The sequence below is a fragment of the Heteronotia binoei genome, chromosome 12 (genome assembly GCF_032191835.1).
Source record: "Heteronotia binoei isolate CCM8104 ecotype False Entrance Well chromosome 12, APGP_CSIRO_Hbin_v1, whole genome shotgun sequence".
In the NCBI taxonomy this organism is placed as follows: domain Eukaryota; kingdom Metazoa; phylum Chordata; class Lepidosauria; order Squamata; family Gekkonidae; genus Heteronotia; species Heteronotia binoei.
In genome coordinates, this window is record NC_083234.1 from 30,795,279 (window position 1) to 30,815,835 (window position 20,557).

General features: G+C 44.8%; 1 protein-coding gene across 1 annotated transcript in view; it reads right to left on the minus strand.

Annotated features, from left to right (window-relative positions):
• Positions 1–20,557, minus strand: part of ZMIZ2 (zinc finger MIZ-type containing 2) — a 124,021-nt gene that overhangs the window by 21,837 nt on the left and 81,627 nt on the right. Inside the window, exons 3-9 of the mRNA XM_060250423.1 lie at positions 20,128–20,242; positions 15,879–16,081; positions 12,047–12,239; positions 8,734–8,997; positions 4,311–4,490; positions 2,480–2,560; positions 1,493–1,664 (exon numbers count right to left, since the gene is read on the minus strand). Of these exons, the coding sequence (XP_060106406.1) occupies positions 1,493–1,664; positions 2,480–2,560; positions 4,311–4,490; positions 8,734–8,997; positions 12,047–12,239; positions 15,879–16,081; positions 20,128–20,242 (1,208 nt within the window). The remainder of the gene's footprint in view (positions 1–1,492; positions 1,665–2,479; positions 2,561–4,310; positions 4,491–8,733; positions 8,998–12,046; positions 12,240–15,878; positions 16,082–20,127; positions 20,243–20,557) is intronic.

A 20,557-nucleotide genomic window follows, 5' to 3' on the forward strand; every position in this document is an offset into this window, starting at 1 on the left:
CTTGAGGAGCCAAGGTCATGGGCAGGAATATATCTCAAAACGAGAGTGGAGAAATAAGAATCAGAAGGCTGAGGAAGAGCCTAAGGGCAAGAAGCTTGTAATGGAGCAGGGAATGAACTTAAGTGGCCAGGGTAGGATTTCACAAGGGGTGTCACATGGTCCACTCAATGAACAGTTTTAGCAGTAAAGAATAGTGGCAAGAGGTAGAGATAAGACAATGGAAGGAGTGGTGGGAATAATCAGATAAGAGAGGACCAAAGTACAAAGCACAGTTTTTGTTCAAGAAGCAGAAAGGACTGGGGGTGGGGTTGGGGGTTCATGGCATGCATCCCACCCCCTAAGCAGGAACCTGAAGCAACAACCCCTATGAAGAGTCTTCTCACTTGATTTTGTTGGATGCATAAACCAGACCCAAATGTACTCCAGTAAAAGGATTCCAAATGGAATGTCCCCCTTGCCTATCACAGGAGCTGTGTGTGTGTCTGTGTGTCTGTATGGTTTTTTTTAGCAAAGCTCCCACAGTCTATTCTTAATAAATGCTTGGTGAAGCTATTTAATTACAGCTTCAGAGGCTCCAAGCAGATAAGAACAGTCTATTACCGTTAACGTTAAAGCAAATATATATTACAATTCGTCATCCAGCAACACCAAAAGACCAAACAAAAGCTTCTTTAATCACGTAAAAATATACTCAGTTTAGGACTGGGGGTGGGGGTGGGGAGAATATCCCATCAGAGGGGATTCCATAAGCATACGTGACAGATACAGAATGCCTTTCAGCAGTTTTTATTGTTCAAACTTGGCATAAGGGTGGCATTAAAAGGGCCTCCTTGTTTCGTTCAGGGGGGTGGCCAAAGGACACACAGGGAAGGAAGCAGTTTTAAAGGTTAAGATGTTAACTTTTTGGAGGAAATGATTCCTTTTGTACAGCTAAGCCGACTTATAAAAAGTCTTGTTGCATTACTGACCTGTAACTTCAAAGGTCAATCCAGGCTATCAGCCTACTGGAAAAAGAAATTACTTAGACGTTTTTCTTGAGATGGTGTGTAGGGAAGACAGGAAGACATTTGACCACCATGCTACAGCAGTGGCAGACTTTGAAGTAAAAAAAAAAAGCTTGTGTGTGTGTGTGCGCGCATGTCTATGCAAGCACACACACATGTACGTTCAGGGATTGTCTGAGCCGAATACACTATTCTCCCACTCCACTAAGCAAAATCTGAAGACTTCCTCCTGCCTGTGGAGCCTCCTTCCAATTTAAACGGCTCTTCCTACAAAGGAAGAGGAAAGTGGCGGAAAGCTCCTCACAGGAACTGCCTCAAGCCCATTATAAGATACTGCCTAATATCTCTAGCAGAATAAATAAATATAAATCAGTGGTGCATTCAAGGCCCTATAAAGACCCCCCCTCCAATTCCTCCACCCCAGTCTGCAGGTTTGAGTGAACACATGCAATCCTGTCAGAATTCTGGGGCCTTGACTTAAGACTTACCAGAGGGAGAGGGGTGCAAGGAATTGATATTGGGTTTGATGTCTGGAAGGAAGGGTGACTTCACATCTTGCCCTGGTGACATGTATGGAGGGATGCTACTTCCAGGTGTCATTGGAGGCGTGGGGTTGCCAGGTAGTGGGGAGCTGGGGTATCCAGGCATGGATCTTCCAGGCTGAAAGGAGAAGCAAACATTAGGCTAACACATCTCTGGAAGAAAACCTGGTTCTTCATGGGAAAGGGTTCTTCATGAAAATGAGGGAGGGCACAGATGGAGTTCCATCTCAAGGACATTAGAGAAGGAAAATGGAGGACGATGCTGGTAGAGCGAATGAGACATACTCAGGATTACACAATGAAGAACAGCTTTGCTATTTGCTTTCTCTGTCCAGTCAAGGAATAGGGGAGGGGCTGTGGCTCAGTGGCAGGGCATCTGATTGGCACACAGAAGGTCCCAGGTTCAAAGGACCAGGTAGTGGATGATGTGAAAGACTTCTGCCTGAGGCCCTGGAAAGCTATTCCCAGTCTGTGTAGATGTTCTAATCTTGATGGGCCAATGGTATAAGGCAGCTTCATTCATTCAAACCATATTAGTAACAGAAATGGACTGAGTAACACGAGTATGGGTTTAAATAGTTTCACATCCCATTTTCAAAACCAATCATACAAAGACAGCTGCATGTATATTTGTATGCCATGATGGACTGTAACCTACATCTGTAAAAACAACAGTTCAGCAGGGCCATTTTTAGGAAGCACTCATTTGTGATATTCATCACAGCTAAGCACCCAGAATACCCATCCATCTGTCTCCGTGTTCTCCTCATAACAACTCAGGGTGGGGGGGATGTTAGGCTGAGAGAGTGACTGGCCCAAAGTCAACCAATGAGCTTCTTGGTCTACTGGGGATTTGAACCCCCTGTCTTCTGAGCCCTAGCTCTACAGTCTAACCACATCCCGCTAGTCCTGGACTGACACAACAGGACTCACCCCATTCATGGCAGCCTGTCCATAGCTGTTGAAGTTGCCTCCATTGAAATTGGCATTTTGACCATTGAACTGATCGGTAGGCTGAAAAGAAAAAAGCCCAGTGTTACCACAGTAATCAAAGCCTCGCAGACCACTCCTGTTCTCAAGACTGAAACTGGCTCAGCCTTAACCATGCTACTTTTCTCCTCAACTTCTTAGAGTGGGATGACTTACTGTATCTCCAGGTCAGTCCCTGGCTGACAGTGACCAACGGATCCAGGAGGGTAGTCGTGTTGGTCTGAAGCAATAGAATAAAGTTAAAGTCCAGTGATACCTTTAAGACCAACAGAGTTTTATTCAAAGTATGAGCTTTTGTGTGCATGCACACTTCTTCAGGTACAATGAAATGGAAGAAAATCAGCCAATTTATAGAGAAGGCAGAAAAGCAAATTAGCATATAACATGATGTGGACATTTTGAGACAAAACAGGAACATTAAATGAGTGACCTCAAAGTAGCTATTTTATTGCAAAGGAACTTCAGGAGCAAAATGGAAAAGGAAATTACAAGTTATTACAACACCGCCCCCCCCCCCCCCCCCGAGGACTGAACGGGGATATTGGCTTCTTATCTCATTACTTATGCTAAACTCATTCTCACCAAGGACTATACATCCTCTGTATATTTATGCATTTCCCCCCCTCTTTTGAATACTGTAATGGAATACTGTTGGAATGCAATGCAATATATAGGAATAGATTTTTTTCTGACATAACAGCTCTAAAGAACAACATATTGATACAGTATTCAGAACAACATATTGTGATTGCAATGTAATACAATGAACCTTGAAATATACTGCACCCCACCCCAATTAAAAGGGGAAAAAAGCTGCTTATTACCTTCACGCTTGAGGGAAGACGGTTGGGGCATCATAAAGAAATCTCAGTTAACTTCCCACAATTAGAAAAAATTCTCTTACACACTTATCTCCTATTTTTTACATATTTATTGCTTCAAAAGTTGTTCCCCCTTAATTGGATCCATACAGCTGCTGACCCTGCACACTTGGTTTGCAGTTCCTGTTTTGTCGCAAAATGCCTACATCATGTTATACGCTAACTTGCTTTTGTACCCTATCTATAAGTCTGAACAGTTCTTGTCCTTTCATTGTATCTGAAAAAATGTGCATGCACACGAAAGCTCATACCTTGAATAAAACTATTGCTCTTAAAGGTGCCACTGGACTCTAACTTTATTCTGTTGGCCAGCAGAGTCACACTCTTTTAAACCTGGAGACTTCAATAGAAAGGTGTAATGGATTAGGTTGACGCTGCAAGTGGTTTCATCATCTAAGAAAGGCCAATTTGGGGACTAAGCTCCTATCAAGGATTGGATCTTTTTAATACTCCTGCAACTGATTTAACAGAGGATGGGGACAAGAAAGAGTACCCCCCTTCCATCCTCCTCACATAATGATTAGCAACCATTTTGTGAGTTGGCTGAGGTGAATGTTAATTTCTTAGGATCAATATGGATCGAAGGTAGAGCTGAGAAATAAATATGTTTTACAAAAATGGATGGAAGAGGGAAATAGAGCAGAGTTGGCAGTGGCCAAAAAATTCCCTTGCTGCAGGTTACACCCTGAGATGAACATATATATCCTTCTTTCCCCCCCACCCCCATCTCACAGACAGATGAAGTCTGAGCTATCACTGACAGGACTGGAACTCCTCTTGTTAGGTTATGTTTGTCATTTCTACCAGAAAGTCCCTTTCTCCCTTTATAGGTACATTTTTTTCTTCACATTCACCAAGAATCATGGAAGCTGTTACCATAAGTAACTGAGTACCTTATAATATGGGCCGCCAGTGCCAGCGGCAGAAAGATACTGGCTCATTCCCTGCTGAATAGGCATCCTATGGCCAGGATATGAGGGGGATGGAGCTGATGGCTGAGGTGCATTGGGGGCGTATTGTCCAGCCTGGGAGGGGTACTGGCCACCTTGTATGTACTGCTGTCCTGGATAGCCCTAGAAGAGACAAAGAACACAAGACAGAATGATAACAACTTGCATACCAGGGTTACTAAAAGGTATTCCTTTGACATCAACAGAAACTCATTGGAAAACACACAACACTCACAGGCTGGGACACCTCCTGTCCAGAACCTACAGTTGATGTGGCATCTAGGCACAGATGCAAGTGATTTTATCTGCAAATTGGCTTGCAGACAAGTCACAGAGAGTGACATCTCATTAGAATTCAGACCAAGCCTGTTTGGAAAAGCTCCCCTGGACAGCATGACATGGATGCACCTGTGGCGGCAAAGGAGAATTTCTTCACTACCTCAGATCCTCCACCCCCAAACTGTCAAGCTGCAACCAACTTCTGGTGATCCTATAGAGTTTTCAATGCAAGATACATCCAGAAGTGGCTTGCCACTGCCTGTCTCTATGTAGCATCCCTGGTATTCCTTGATGGTCTCATGCTTCTGAATACTGATGAGGTCAGGCTATCCTGGACTTCAAAAATGGGCTTCATATTTCTGCCATGCCCTGTTGTCCCTGCAGCTCCTGAGGTCTTTGAAATACTAGGCAAAAGCCTGGGAACTACTGTAACTACCACTCAAGTTGGTTCCCTCTTGCAAAGATTGACTGGAACTTGGACAGGGTGATCAAAGGGGTAAATGAAGAAAGCTGGTTTTACACCCCACCCTTCACTACCCATAGTAGTCTCAAAGCTGCTTACAATCCCTACAACAGACTCCCTGTGTGGTAGGTGGGGCTGATAGAGCTCTGAGAGAACTGTGACTGGCCCAAGGTCACCCAGCTGGCTTTTATAAGCAGGAGTGGGGAATCAAACCCAGTTCTCCAGATTAGAGTTCATGTGGATCCTGTGAATTTAGGAGGAGGTATTTGTGAATTTCCTGCATTGTGCAGGGGGTTGGACTAGATGACCCTGAAGGTCCCTTCCAACTCCATTATTCTATGATTCTAAAACAGTTGCTAAGCACAAGACTGGAAAGTTCCCATTGAGGATTTTCAGAGGTTCTGTTAATGTGCCTCATACTAAAGGAATGCCACAATTAAAATATAGCTGCACTGTATGTATCTGAATATTATTTCCATTTCACTTTAATCTTCACAGATGCCTTCTCTATACATGGTTGCTTTTTCTTAGGATTCCAGGCAGCCTTCTTTTCAAAACACAGATTGCATGCAATTGCACCTGTACCAAAGTTTGTGATGATCTGCGCAAAACAAAAGAGGGAGCCAGGAAGGGAAGAACACTGAGATTTCACTACTGGCTTGTAAAATTAGCTGGGTAGTGCAAGGTCAAGACACAACCCACTTTTCTGACTCTTGAAAGAAAATTAGTGCTGCCATTTATGGGGAATGGCTGGATATGTGCAAAACAGCCCCCTGGTTCTTTTGAAAAGGAAAGAGGCTCTGCTAATGGAGGTAGGTGGGGAGGAACAAAAGACAGAATAGAAAGCATCACAGACCATTTGGACCTAAATAACCCAGGGAAAGGATACTGCCTCTTTGATGAGTGGGGGAAAAGGAAGTGGAGAGCTAATCAGGGGCAATCACAGACAGGAAATAGGATGGGAGCCAGATAATGACCTCTTGCAGTTATAGCCTTGAGCCTTGGCCTTACAGCAGCAAATGGCCAGTTGGGTGCGGTGAACAAGAGACCACTCATCATAACCCACAGATGGCCAGAGTGCTTTCTTCTGCTGTAGCCCGCCATGCTTGTTTGTTTGTGATATTACAACAAACACAATAATAATACAATATATGAAGTCCCAGAATATAAAAAAGACATTAAGAACACATTCCATCTTTAGTTTTAACACTCCAAGATATGATAAAAGGAGGTCACCTCTCAATAAGCCTAACAGAATTTTTCAGAGCATTTCTAGGATTTCTATGTGAATTAAATTTTCATAAATGAATTATTTTTCAGACAAGGGCTCACTAATCTGATATACCAGGTGCTTCTTTAGGCTTCCTACACATCTGCTGTACAAATTTTAGTTGCAAAAATCAAACTGATTAGTAGTTCTAAATATATTAGCAGTTAGGTTATCTTTCAAACAGCAAGAGTAGTGGGCAACATTGAGTCTAGTGGAATTTATAGCCAGTCAGTTCTAACAATCAAACTGTTTGGTGTCATTTGAGCTAGTTTGGTGTAGTGGTTAAGTGTGCGAACTCTTATCTGGGATTTGATTCCCCACTCCTCCACTTGCAGCTGCTGGAATGGCCTTGGGTCAGCCATAGCTCTCGTAGGAGTTGTCCTTGAAAGGGAAGCTGCTTTAAGAGCCCTCTCAGCCCCACCCACCTCACAGGATGTCTGTTGTGGAGGGAGAAGATAAAGGAGATTGTAAGCTGCTTTGAGACTCTGATTCAGAGAGAAGGGCGGGGTATAAATCTGCAGTCGTCTTCTTCTTCAATTCATTCCAATCAATTATTCCAGGTTTTGGGAACATGACTAAAAGAATAACTTCCACCACTTACCTGAGGATATAGGATATATACGTGCCTGCCTTCTGCAGTGCCATGAACTAACGATGCATAATTTTTAAAGTTCTCTTTTAAACCAGGTGAAGTCACAGTTAGTGTTATCTTCATTCAAATCTATTTCTAATTATTTCTCAACTATATTTAATACTTTTTTTCTCTCACCCTTCAATAAACTTCAGGTAGGGTCTTTCCTTGTACAGATTCAGAGCACAAATGTCTGCAATGCTACCCTGAATGCTGCTGCTATCAAATTAAATTTCCAGTTTCACTTTTCTCCATTGTACTTTCTAATTAGGCTAGATAAAACTGGTCTCACTTCAAGATACCAATCAAAGGTTATTTTTAAGCCATTTAGAAGGTGAAATGTTACACAATATGATAAAACGGATCACCCTATGGTTTTTAAAAAAGCCAACTTGGTATAATGGTTAAGAACATAAGATTCTAATCTGGGAGAACCAGGTTTGATTCCCTACTCCTCCACATGCAGTTGCTAGGTGACCTTGGGTCAGTCACAGGTTCTCTCAAAGCTGTTCTCTCAAAAGCAGTTCTCAAAAGAGCTCTTTCAGCCCCACCTACCTCAAAGGGCGTCTGTTGTGGGGAGATGAATGGAAAGGAGATTATAAACTGCTCCAAGTGACAGGCAACATATAAAACATGCCCATCTTGTTTTTAGCATGAATGATCTGGCAGTGCAGGGCACTTGGGCATTCCTCTAGGACCGTATAAGGAAGAAATCCACTCCTAAAACGATCTAGAACCTCTCTCTTCTGGAGGAAGTTGCCACCAGGGTGCATTCAAAGAGAAGCAGGTTGAAGCAGGTGAGTACAGCTACATGCCAAATTTGTGCTCATTCTGGAACAACCCCTGTTTACGTCCAATGGCTTTCACCTACCAGATGACTTTTACCCTACACACGCATACAAACAATCACCTTACAGGGAAGAGCCATCACAGGCAAGCTACACTGCCTATATAGCACTGCCATGCCAAGTTTAATGAAGACTAAGAGAATTCTTTGGAAATCCACCAAGTGCAATCGATCCAATTTCTAAGCACGTTGTCCAGAGGGTCCATTATGTCTTTTCCAAGCAGTGATTTCCACTCTGGATTTGAATAAGAGAGGCTGTAATAATGTTGAAATTAAGGTCGACAGTGCGGGATTCTTTGTGGCACCTTCTTTTCCTTTAGTATCGCTCATTTAAATACATTAAGTGTACTATCCTAGAAGGCTTGGCAAGTTGAGTGCTAACGCTTGCCAAGAGTCAGAGCATGCGCCGTATTCATAGAACCCAGGACAGACGGAGAACAGAACTGCTGTGCTTCCCATTATGCATATACAGAATTCAAAGATCTTCCTGAACCTGTGGGAGATCTATGTGAATGAATCTGCAGTTGACATGAGTTCTGTGGCCCACACCTCCCAGCAGCAGGCAGTGAGCATTCAGTTCCCAAAATCTGCTTGAACCTTTGCCTGTGGGGTGGTGCATGAGTCCACTTCCCCCAGAGAAACAGCTCCTCAGCCTGCAGCATTCCTGTGTATACCTAAGGAGGGGATGGAACTCAGTGGCACAGCGTCTGTTTTGCATGCAGAAGGTCCTGGGTTCGATCTCCGGGCTCTCCAGTCAAAAAGATGTGAAAGACCTCAGGGCTGAGACCCTGGAGAGCTGCTGTCAGTCTGACGAGACTAGCCTCAACAGACAAAGGTTCTGATCCAGCTCCATGTATACCCACAGCTGGCTCTCACCTCACTGGAGTAGGTTCTCTTGACGCTCTGCCGGGGGATCTGCTGGCCTTGAGGAGGGCCGGGGTATCCATGCTGGGGCATCCGTTGTCCACCATACAAGGCATTTATGGCAGGAGCCCTGGCTGCATTCATGCTCATGGGAGACATTCCAGAAGCACCCATCACGCCACCCATGTTGGCAGGATTCATCCCAGGGGGTACGGCTGATCCTCGGGGTCCCGAGTGAGGAAGGAACTGGTTGTTGAAGGGCTGTCCAGCCCCCATCTCCACAAAGAAAAAGAAAAAGAAGTTTAAACAAGAGGACATAAAATAAGGTCAGGGATTAAGAACACAAAGCATTACCCCAACAAATACCATGCAAACCATCATTCCAACCTATTAATGCATGGCCAGCCCCTTCTCTGTTACACGACTACATTATGTATCTCACGGCAGCTATAAAAAACACCAGCACCATCTCCTCCATTCTTACAGATCATGCAGACTGAAAATGTATTCATTTTAAAATTCTGGTAACTAGTTTTTACTTCACGTATGCATCAATCACATGAACGGCAAATAAAATGAAAAGTAAACCACAAATACAGACTAACACAGACTAATAATATAACACAATAACAAATTACAATGATATGGGATATGTCCAAGCGTGAGCAACAGAAGCTTTTAAATAGTATGGAATTCTTCATCTCTGAACAAAGGCTTCTGGGCCACCTGAACACTATGAGCCTAATGGCATGACATACTATCCCAAGGTCTGTCCCAAGCCTGTAGCCATGGCGGGGGGCCCATGGGGGCCCCGCCCTGACTTGTGGCCCCCAACTGGCAGCCTTCACTCCCCACTGCCTCCTCCTCCTTCGCCGCAATCCATGGGGAGAGGTGCCAGAAGCAGCCACCTGCCTCCTCACGCAATTTATAGGCTGCCTCTCCTGCATGATCTGGATCACCGGCAGGGACGGCCCTCAATCCTCAGCAGCAGTGGACAGCAAAGGCTGTGGCCTGCCCTCCACCATGGCCACTCCCACCAGTGATTCAAATTGCACTGGATTGCTGGCAGAAGCAGCCGCAACCTCCCCTTGTGATTTAAAGATACAGGGATTTAAAGATTTAAATGGTCCAGGGAGGCCAGCTGCCTGCTTCTGCTGGCCCTCCCGTGTGCTTTGAATTGTTGGGCGGGGGGGTGGCTCTCAAGCCACAGCAGAGGCCCCAGCCAGAAGGGAAGGTGTGCGGGTGCATAGATTTTTTTAGGTGGAAAAAGGCTTTTAAAAAATTCAGGTGCCTCCTGAATTTTTAACACCTCCCCACCCCCCACAATCCTAGCTACAGCCCTGGTCTGTCCCTTGATCGGGTCGGCAGCTGAGTCCTGGTAGTCCACTCGTGTGGATCCAATTCAGATCAGGACTATGGTCTGCGGGAACTCCAACTGAAACAGTCCCAGGGGACCTGTTTCTTCTGCTGGGAGCTCCACGTGTAGTGATGGGGTATACACAGGTCTCCCCAATGGGGAAAACAGAACCCTTTGGGGCTGTTTCAGATCTGGAAAATAACAAGAGAGATTACAACGCTCTCCTTCCCACATACCAAGGTCCCATTTGAAATTGGGCCAGCACTTGTCCAGGAGGTATGGACTCCTAAGAACCTGATCGCTACATGGGATGTAGCAGGGTTAAGATGTATTGTGTAACTAGGCCCCACTATGGCATCAGAACTCTCATTTTGAGAGTCTGGTTCTCTGGGCAAACTCAGTAATAACTCTTCCAGAGGGCCTACAAAAGAAAAAGCCAAATAATCCAGCAACAAGATTTTGGGGTGTGTAGATGTGAGGGCAAAAAGACTTCTTGCACAACTTGATCTATTCCCAATCACTATGACCATGTATTCTAATAGTATGACCTGGATTAAAATGCTACTGTTTCCTCTCAGTTAATATATCTAGGTTCCCCAGTGCTGGTTAACAGCTAGTGATAGTTTTTACAGCCCAAGAGATCTATCAAGTGGCACAGGAGTCAAGTTTTTACAGTTAAGATCTTGCTAGGGCATCTCTTTTAAAGGATTATCTTTAACATGCTAATAGATCCAAGCGGACAGCTGTGTTGGTCTGAAGCAGTTGAACAAAGCAGGAGTCAAGTTTCACCTTTAAGACCAACCAAGTTTTATTCAGAACGTAAGCTTTCATGTGCTAAAAACACACTTCTTCAGACAAGGGGATCAGGTATAGTGGGCTGAAATACATGCAGTTAATCAACAAACTACATGTATTTCAGTCCACTATACCTGATCCCTTCATCTGAAGAAGTGTGTTTTTAGCAAACGAAAGCTTACATTCTGAATAAAACTTGGTTGGTCTTAAAGGTACAACTTGACTCCTGCTTTGTTTAACATGCTAAGATAGCAGGTGATATAATTAACCACTGGAACAGGTTTTTTTGTCTGCTGCCACCAAAATGCTAGTGCTTGATGGATAATCTGAATTTATCCAGCTGTGCCTTCAGCTTATTTGCTCTGGCAGTAGTTTGAAAAGCCAGTAAATCCTGTCTCCACAAGTAGGAAGGCCACAAAAAAGGCGTGTGCATTTAGGACCAGCCCTGGATGTCTTGCCACCTGAACCTCCACAGAGTAGACACTTTGTCTTCTACACCTGCTCCAAAGGCATCTGTGTGGCTGAGGAGGGCAGGGTGCATGAACCTCCAGAGCTGTGAGGCAGAAGATTTGGGGGAATGTTCTTATTGCCTGCCCATCTAAGCGTACTGCTGGTTTGCCGCTCAAAGCAAGGCCTTTCTCCCCACTTCAGCCCAAAGTTACAACTTTGGCAGAAAGGGCTGCAACAGTGCTTAGTTCTCATGGCCATTTCTTACACCCAAGGAAATTCTGTTTACCATTTTGGGATCAAGCAACAATTTGTCTCCAGGCCAGTTTTGCCAGGGATCATGAAGGTTTTTTGTTTTTGTCATCTTCTGGGTATGAAGCAGGTATCACTGGGGTGTGTGTGTGTGTGGGGGGGGGGGATTTGTGAATTTCCTGCATTGTGACCCTGACCCTGGAGGTCCCTTCCAACTCTATGGCTCTAACTGCTTATATTTGCATCTGTTTGCCTCTCCTTGTCCTTTAACCCACAATACCCTCTGGGGAGGCATCATGGCATTTTTAACAAATCTCCATACACACACATAGAGCCTCTTATAAATAACATTAAACCCTTTTTCCTTCCACTTTATGCTGTTCCTCAATGGTCAAGTCATATTCTGTTAGCTCTTTCCTTCACCTCCCCCAACACTGAGAAGCCCCATGCACTGACTGACAGCCTGCATCTTACCGCTCCATACTGGCTCAGCTCCTGGCTCTGCTTCTCTTGCAGAGCAGCGACTGTGGCTGTAGCCGTGGCCGTGGCTGTGGCAGCTGCTGCTGCAACGGCAGCAGCAGCCGCAGCTTGGGTGAAGTCTGCAGGGGGCCTCCCGGTGTGCGAGGGGATGCCAATTCCCCCAGGGCCATTTGGGCTTCCTGTATAACTGGAGAGAAAAGGAGGTTACAGAGACGGATGTACCCATTCCTTGTATGCAGAAGACAGGCAGAATCTGGCATCTGAAATAGACATCAGCATCCTCGCATGTGCAGCTTTAACAGTCTTTTGAAAAGCAAGACTCTAGCCTTTGTAGCAATCTGACAAACGTCATAAAATTGTATAGAAAGTTCAAAATCCAAAGAGGAGCCTTCGATGGGTGACTATCAAGCCTAGAAAGCATATGCCTTCTCTGTTCATCCTTATGGCTCCTTCTCTGTTCATCCTTATGGCTCCTATTTCAACAAGTTTTTCTCAATCGTCTGTATTACTTAAAAGCTAATGTGGTGTAATTGTTCTGTGCAGACAGCAGAGACCTGGGTTCAAAATCCTATTCAGCCACAAGTAACATTTCGGCCAGTTATTATCTCTCTGTATAACCTACCTCACAGATTTGTCAGAAGTATAAAAGGGAGAGAGATCATGTATGTACCCACCCTGGCTTCTTTGAGAAAGGTTGTGGCAAAACACAAAAACAGAAACCTTCCTAGACCCTGATCAATGTACCCCTCATTTCCTTAAAACTCCAAGACTACAATCAGAACAAATTTTAGAAATGAAACAATAACTAAAGCCAAGGCACGTGTGAACTTGGGCTCTCTTGGTTCCAGGTGTACAGCCCTTGCTGCAATCAAATCCACCTCTTCCCCCTTTCCTCTTCTGATGACACCTGTCAGACAGGTCAGATCACTCAGCCCCATCACCAGCCGCTGAGTGGTGGTGCAGCAGAAGCCGCAGGATATTAACTGAGATACTTTGGCCCCAGTGACACACACCCTCGTCATAACCAGATCAGCCGACTGTAACACGATCTACTCAGGGCCGTATCTCTCTGAAAAATATTTGGAAACAACAATTGAACAGAGGACGAGGATGTGACAGGAGGAGTCCCAACAGGGAACTGCTGTTTGAGAACCGCCAGGAAAACTGGTGGGCAACAGATTCAGGACAGACGAAAGGAAGTGTTTCACTCAATGAGTAATTAAGTTGGGGGATTCACTGCCAGTGGATGTATTGCTATTATCAATAAAATATTTACATCCTGCTTTCCCTAAGTCTCAGGCTGAGTGATATAGTGATGGCCACTAGCACAGATGGCTTTAAAAAGGAAAGTAGAGAGATTCAGGGAGGCCAAGTCCATCAGTGACCCATGGCGGACAAAGAGAACCTCCACATCCAGAAGAAGTAAACCTGTGAATACCAGTGGCCTAAAAGGCAATATCAAGAGAAGGCTTTGGCCTCTATGTACTGCTTGTTGGCCCTCCAGGGCAACTGGCTGGCCACTGTGTGAGACACAGGAGGGTTCCTCTCATGTTTTAATAAGTGTATATTATCTTCTCTGTTCCTAATTTGTTTCTGGGCCCATTTCAGAGTTTGTTTGAAGACCTGAATGGCTAATGACCAGGCTATCTGAAGAGCCATAGGGTACAAACTCTTTATTAAAATTAGGAACCAGTGTGACTGTTAATAGCCAGAGAGGATGATAAACTTGTCACCAAATCTGCAAGTGGCCATTGCAAGGCCCAGAGTTTCACAGAAGCTACTGGGCTTTTGAGGAATACTGAAAAAATACAAGAGTTCCTATTGGTTCTTTAGCCTGTGGGAAGAAATTGTGGGGGCAGGGAGCGGGGAGGAGAGAGCTACTGGACAGCAATTAGAGGCCCAGACAGGGCAAGATGATAATACAAGGATGGAGGTTATGCAACCAAGCCTGATGACGATGAGCCGGCAGACATTCTTACTCACATACATGGCCTCCCCCCCCTCCACTCATCAGTAATGACACTATGAGGGGGATGACGCCTTCTGCAGCTAGTCAGACTCGTCTGAGGGCTTAGTTTTCCATGCATGTGCCTCATCTTAAGTCCTGTTCTTCCTTCACACAAAGAGCTGATTCACATATTATCCTCTTAATGAGGGAATAGTGGTTTTTCTTTTTCAAACAGATAAAAATGGAGGACAGGAGGACCATTTATTTGATTTTATTTGCTTCTTTTATACCATTTTGCTTCTTTTATACCTTTCTCCTCAACAGGGACCCAAAACAGCCAAGGTGTGCAGCCCTGAGGAAGAATGGTGTGAGAGAGGCAGACAGATCTGTCAGCCTCTGCTTGTTTTCAGACCCTGAAGAAAGAAACAAAAGGCTCCCGCCAAAACTGACCCGCAGTGTATTTGGGACAAGAAAACACTGCCTCGTATAGTGCATTATTAACTTGTGGACCTTGCTCCCACATGATGTGGCAATGACTGCTCCTTTAGGTAGTCTTAAACAGGGAATCAGGCAAATACATGGATAGGCTCACTAACAGTTATTAGCTAGATGGAACCTTCATGTTTGGAGACAGTATACCTTGAAATAGCAGCTGCTACAGACAAGGTGCAGCCAAGGGGGCTTCAGAGGCATGTCTTGAGAGATTATGCTACTGAATGCCAGTCATTGGGGGAGGGGGTATAAGGGGAGATGAGGACTTCTTGTCCTGCCTGCAAGTTTCCCAAGGGCACTTCACTGACCACTAGGTGAACCAGGCACCTTTGCTCTGAGCCAGCAGGCCTTGATGTCCCATCTCAACAACTGGAAGAAACAGGCAATGGGAAACTCTCAAAACCAGTTTTGTCTCTTGCCTTTCGCTGGGATTCCCGCAGGAAAAGAAAGCTGTTTCGGACTCTCACGGCTTTGTTGACTACTGGTAGCAGCTGCTATCCACTTCTGATTAGAAGTCAAGCACGCCACAGCCAACCAAACCTGCCTGACAGATCCTGTTCTGTAGGCCACTGACCTGCCAAGTCCATCTCACAGCAGCACGTAAAGCGATGTGCTTAATGGAGGCCTTGCAGTTGTTGAGCCTGCCAGACACTCACATTTGACAAAAGAAGATGAGACGTCTCATTTGGACTGAGTTTTAACGGCTGGTGAAGCAGGCACAGGGGATTTTGAAATGCTGTGGGTGTGAATGTGTGTGAAGTGCAACCCATAAAATACAGTAGTTGTTTTTTTAACCATGTTTACTCGCTATATCGGGAAGAGTCAGGTTGGAAATATACAAGAAAATCCTAAGCAGAGTCACCCCCCCTCCCTTCTAGGTCCGCTGACTTTAATGGATACCTTGCACAGGACTTCATTGTTAAATGAAAGTATTTGTGTATTTCTTTATTTATACCCTGCTTTTCTCCTGACTGGGGAAGGCAATGGCAAACTGCCCTGTAAAAAAGCCTGCCAAGAAAACATCATGATGTGACATCGCCCCATGGGTCGGTAACGACACGGTGCTTGCACAGGGGGCTACCTTTACCTTTCTCCCCATGGGGAATCCAAAGAAACCTTCATCGTTCCCCCCTCCTCCATTTTACCCGCACAGTCACCCTGTAAGGTAGGCTTGGCTGAGTGAGACTGACAGGGCTAAGGTCACCCAGCAAGCTGCCGTGTCATGATGTCCTCATACTGTGGAACACAGTGAATGTTAAACCCAACTAAGTCCTAGCAGTCCGCAGGCACTGAGATACTCAAGTAACAGTGCAGGAAAGAAAATGCACTTCTTACCAGGACACAGTGCAGAATCATCACTAAATGAGACTATGGTTCTAATCTTACCTTGTAGTAAAGCCTGGCCCTCCTGGGTATGTGGTGCGCCCATACATGCCAGGCTGCACGTAGCCCTTGCCGGTGGAGCCCTCCTGGAAAGGCTGCTGTCCCATAAACGGAGGAGAGTTCATTCCAGAGCCACTGCTGGCCACACTGGGCATCATGGGGTTGCCAGAAGTGTTTCCCCCAGGGCCCATGGGGTTTCCAAAGACCTGCAAGAAGTTAGAACCCAAGAGATGCAGGGTGAGGAAGCAAGAGAGCACGACAAAGACTTTCATCGTATATAGGAAGCCAAATCCCATCTTCATTTGGAGTGACAGGTATTACTGGAATTCACTGCCACACAAGGTGATGGCAGCTACAAGCATAGACAGCTTCAAGAGGGGATTGGATAAGAATATGGAGCAGAGGTCCATCAGTAGTTATTAGCCATAGCTTATCGTTGGAACTCTCTGTCTGGGGCAGTGATGCTCTGTATTCTTGGTGCTTGGGGGGGGGCACAGTGGGAAGGCTAGTGTCCCGGCCCCACTGGTTGACCTCCTGATGGCACTTGGGTTTTTTGGCCACTGTGTGACACAGAGTGTCAGACTGGATTGGCCATTGGCCTGATCCAACATGCTTCTCTTATGTTCTCTTATTGTCCTTATTCTATACAAAGCAACTTGAGGGCGGAGCTAGGAATACCTGTTTTTTTTTTAAACTACTATTTCTTCAAAGTCTTTATACAGCAGCCCAAGACACAAAAATGTAGCAACTGAAGCTTTCCCCATGCCAGGAAAAGATTCATCCATCTAATTCCCGTGCAGTTAAAAATGGCAACCCTAGGTGGAATAACTCAAGTACAGTAGTGTGGGCAAAGCTGAAGAAGAGCATCGTCAGAAGGATGAATAAATGATTGGTGCAGAAAAAACAATAAATGGCACAAAGGAAATGATGGAGACCTGAGATTAGGCTCCATCTGCTGCAATTGCTATTCCTCATCATTTTGTCCCCATTTTATTATCCGATGCTAAAGATTTTAAAAGTAGGGTTGATATTCATCTTGCCCCCATTTTATTATCTGATGCTAAAGATTTAAAAAGTAGGGTTGATATTAAAAAAAAAATCTGGATTCATACAGATGGTTGTCAGATGACCAAGTTGTACGTGTTTTTGAGCGTTTTCCACATTTCAACGAACAAATAAGAGCAGAAATGTTCAAAGGCCAAGATGGAAAGGATACAAACCAAGAGATTAACAGAGGCATCTCCTGCTTAACTAATGGCAAAAGGAGCCAACTGGGGTGGGGGGAACCCTCAGCTAAATCTTCGCCAGCTAATAGAGCTTAAAGGACTAGTGACACAGCCCTATTTCGATGGGCTCAGGCCACAGTAACACCTCATAGGATTGCACTATTGATTTAAGGTATCTGGGAGCTTGCAGAGAAACTAAGCTGAGGGCTATTTATGTATTTGCTTTCTTCTCGCTCTGGGCTTCCTTCATTTGTTTATGCAAAGCATTTTCACCCTGCCTTCCAGACCAAATATTTCCACAGCAACGGGTTGAAATTTAGACCCAATCTGCATGTACAGTATAAAGTGATAAGAGGTGAGAGTTGGTAAACTGGACTCCATCTCTTGAACCTGCAGGTGTGAACAGGAAGTGGCTCACATTTATGGGGGCTTCCCTATATAAACAACTCCCTGCACACAGAAAACTAGCATAACACAAAGCAGGCTGCGTTACAGCCTCTTTTGCTAAAGAGCTAGCTTTGTTTCCCCCCTTGCAGGCAGTTGTTTATGCAATCGGTATCCTTCACCTACAGTTTGAAGTGGCAAAATCCACTCTACTAGTCCAGGTTCCACCACTTTCATCTGATGCATATGAAAACTAGGCCCAGCCTTACAAAAAAAGGGGATCTACTTGAAAATGGGAAAGGAAAAAGAGGGGGAGGAATTTTAAAAATCAGCTGCCTTTTTCCCCAAAGGGAAAGTTCTGGTATGTGGCAAGTAAATCAATCATTTGTTTTAATGTGCTTAGTAACAGAAGGGGCTCCAAAGAATGGGAAAACCCCTCTTGCTGTCTGCCTTTTAGTTCAAATAACACATTATTAATGCATATGGATGATGAAAAGCAGCAGGTCCTGGTGGGAAGTGAATTTATCTTATCTTTTACATTCTTTGCAGCAGAAGGGGAATCCTCTTCCCTCTTCCTCACCCACCAGCTTTTAAAGAACAGGAGAAGATAGCAGCAGTTTCTCACTCCCCTCAAATGAATCAGCATTGCAAGGCCGGAGAAAGGGGGGAGGGGGAAAGAAGTGGTCTGTGCCACTGTCCCCATGGAGCCTGAAGCTAAATGAGGAGCCTCAACCTCATCTCCACTCATAAGCAGGAAGGAGGGCCAAGGCCTTTGTCCCCACATATTCCCTTGGAGAGAGAGCACCACCTTCCTCTGAGAGCTATGGGAGTTTGGCTCAGACCCAGCTACAGGCAGCATGGAAGGGTGGGTGGTAGGCATGATAGCCTTCCCCCACTCCCCCCTGGACCTTTACTGTAGCAGATCCCCACTACAAAACACTGAGAGCCACTGATATATATGCAGAGTTCCTTTCGAGGAAGAAAAGCAGTATATAATTTATAATAGTATTAATAACCACAGTGACACACTGGAGAAAAAGAAGATTTTGTTTTTAAAAAGTTCAAAGTAATAACAAAAAAGGTAGCAAATGTATAGGGACTGGAGGTGGCCAGGGAGAAGGGTAAGAACCAAAGCAGCAGCAGAGGAAGAAGAAGACCAACAATAAATATGAAGCGTGTATAGTTCACTTTCAATGTTTATAGTACATTAGGTACACTGTCTTGTTGAATAAGATAGGCCAGTACTATTATACCCATATTACAGATGAGAAGGTGATGTGGGAAGGTGCGTAAAAGCCATGGAAAGATTTGAGCTAGGGATCTCCCAAACTACAATTTGCAATTTTAAGCATCGTTACACCCATCTAAGTATCCTGACTTATTGGATGGCCCAGGATAGCCCAACCTTGTCAAAGCAGGATCCACCCTGGTTAGTATCTGGATGGGAGTGCTATGCAGAGGCAGGCAATGGAAAACTAACTTTGTTTTTTCTCTTACCTTGAAAAGCGTATGAGGGTCGCCATGAGTTGGCTACAACTTGATGGCACTTTCCACCAAATCAGTGGGTTTAGAAGGGTGCAATTCTGTTTAGGATTGAATAGTTAGTCATTACAGCACACCAGTTCAAGGAATGCTTTAGATGGAGGGGGAAAAGGCAAGCTGATGTGGAAGAAGAGTTTCCGGTTCAACGTTAGGAAGAACTTTCTGACAATTAGAGCGGTTCCTCAGTGGAACAGGCTTCCTCGGGAGGTGGTGGGCTCTCCTTCCTTGGAGGTTTGAGGTTTTTTTTAACAGAGGCTAGATGGCCATCTGACAGCAATGCTGATCCTGTGAATTTAGGGGGAGGTATTTGTGAATTTACTGCATTGTGCAGGGGATTGGACTAGATGACCCTAGAGATCCCTTCCAACTCTGTGATTCTATGACTGCTTAGGAAGAAATGACGAGGCTTCACTTCCTCATCCAGGGCAGATGTTAAACACAGTTTTCCCTTTTCCAAAAAGTTCAGTGCTGCAAGAACAGTTCAGACCCAAGAAAAGACCCCACCAAATCGTCCAGGCCATGTACCTCTGAGATCAGATAGTATAAAAGCTGCTTTGTGGAAATAGTGTGTGTCTGAAAACTGGGATAAAAATAAAGGCTGTGACTCAGTTAAGGAGATCCAGAGTTAATTACCAATTATAGATAGCACTGAAGCTGCATGAATTTGGGAATTAATAAAACAATAGTTCTAAAATGGGGGGCGGGATGCATTGCTGCAGGCACGCTCTGAACAGGCATTCCATCCTGTGTGAGGGAGAAACAGGAATGCCTCCCAACAAAATGGTTGTTTACATTAAAAGTCCTAAATAACTTTAAAAAGTTTGCTGTCCCTATTATATTGAGGCTGCCATGGTTAGTCAATTTCATGTATTAAAGAATGAAAATTTGAAATCAAATCGACTAAGCACTGCAGCCCCATTTCAAAGCTGGATCACAGATAAACTAGTTTTCTCTGACTTGTGAGCTTTGGGCTACTCAGCAGGGTAGTCAAGAATGTGCAGCTCAGATGCCACAAGCTTCACCTCCATCTTTCACCTTCTCCCTCTCTCACACACACACCCTTGCCCAATCCCACCATTTTGGAAGGCTGTCCAAGCTACCTGACTCTGGGATGTGTTGCTGACTCCCCACACCGTGGTTACCACTGAGAGAGATCCTGCAGGCTGATTGGTATTCTGTTGCCAAGGTACTGACTCGTAGGCATATGAACCATCACTAAGGGAGAAAAAAACAACAACACAGGCACAATTTAATTAGGAGCCTTTGGGGAAGTGACAGGATAGCAGCGCAAAAGAAAGGTGGGGAGAGATTTCTAGCGAGGCAGGGGGGGAAGGAGTGGGTGAATGGCAGGAATGATGGGAGATAAGAGAATTCACACAGGGAAGTCCTGTTGCTCTGTGGATGCAATATCAAAACTTGTAAGCGTGAAATAGACATCATGGACAGAAGTCTCAGAACCTTTATTTCCTTTATTGGAAAGCTTAAGAATAGCCAAGGAATATCACAAAAACATGAGATTACCATAAAATA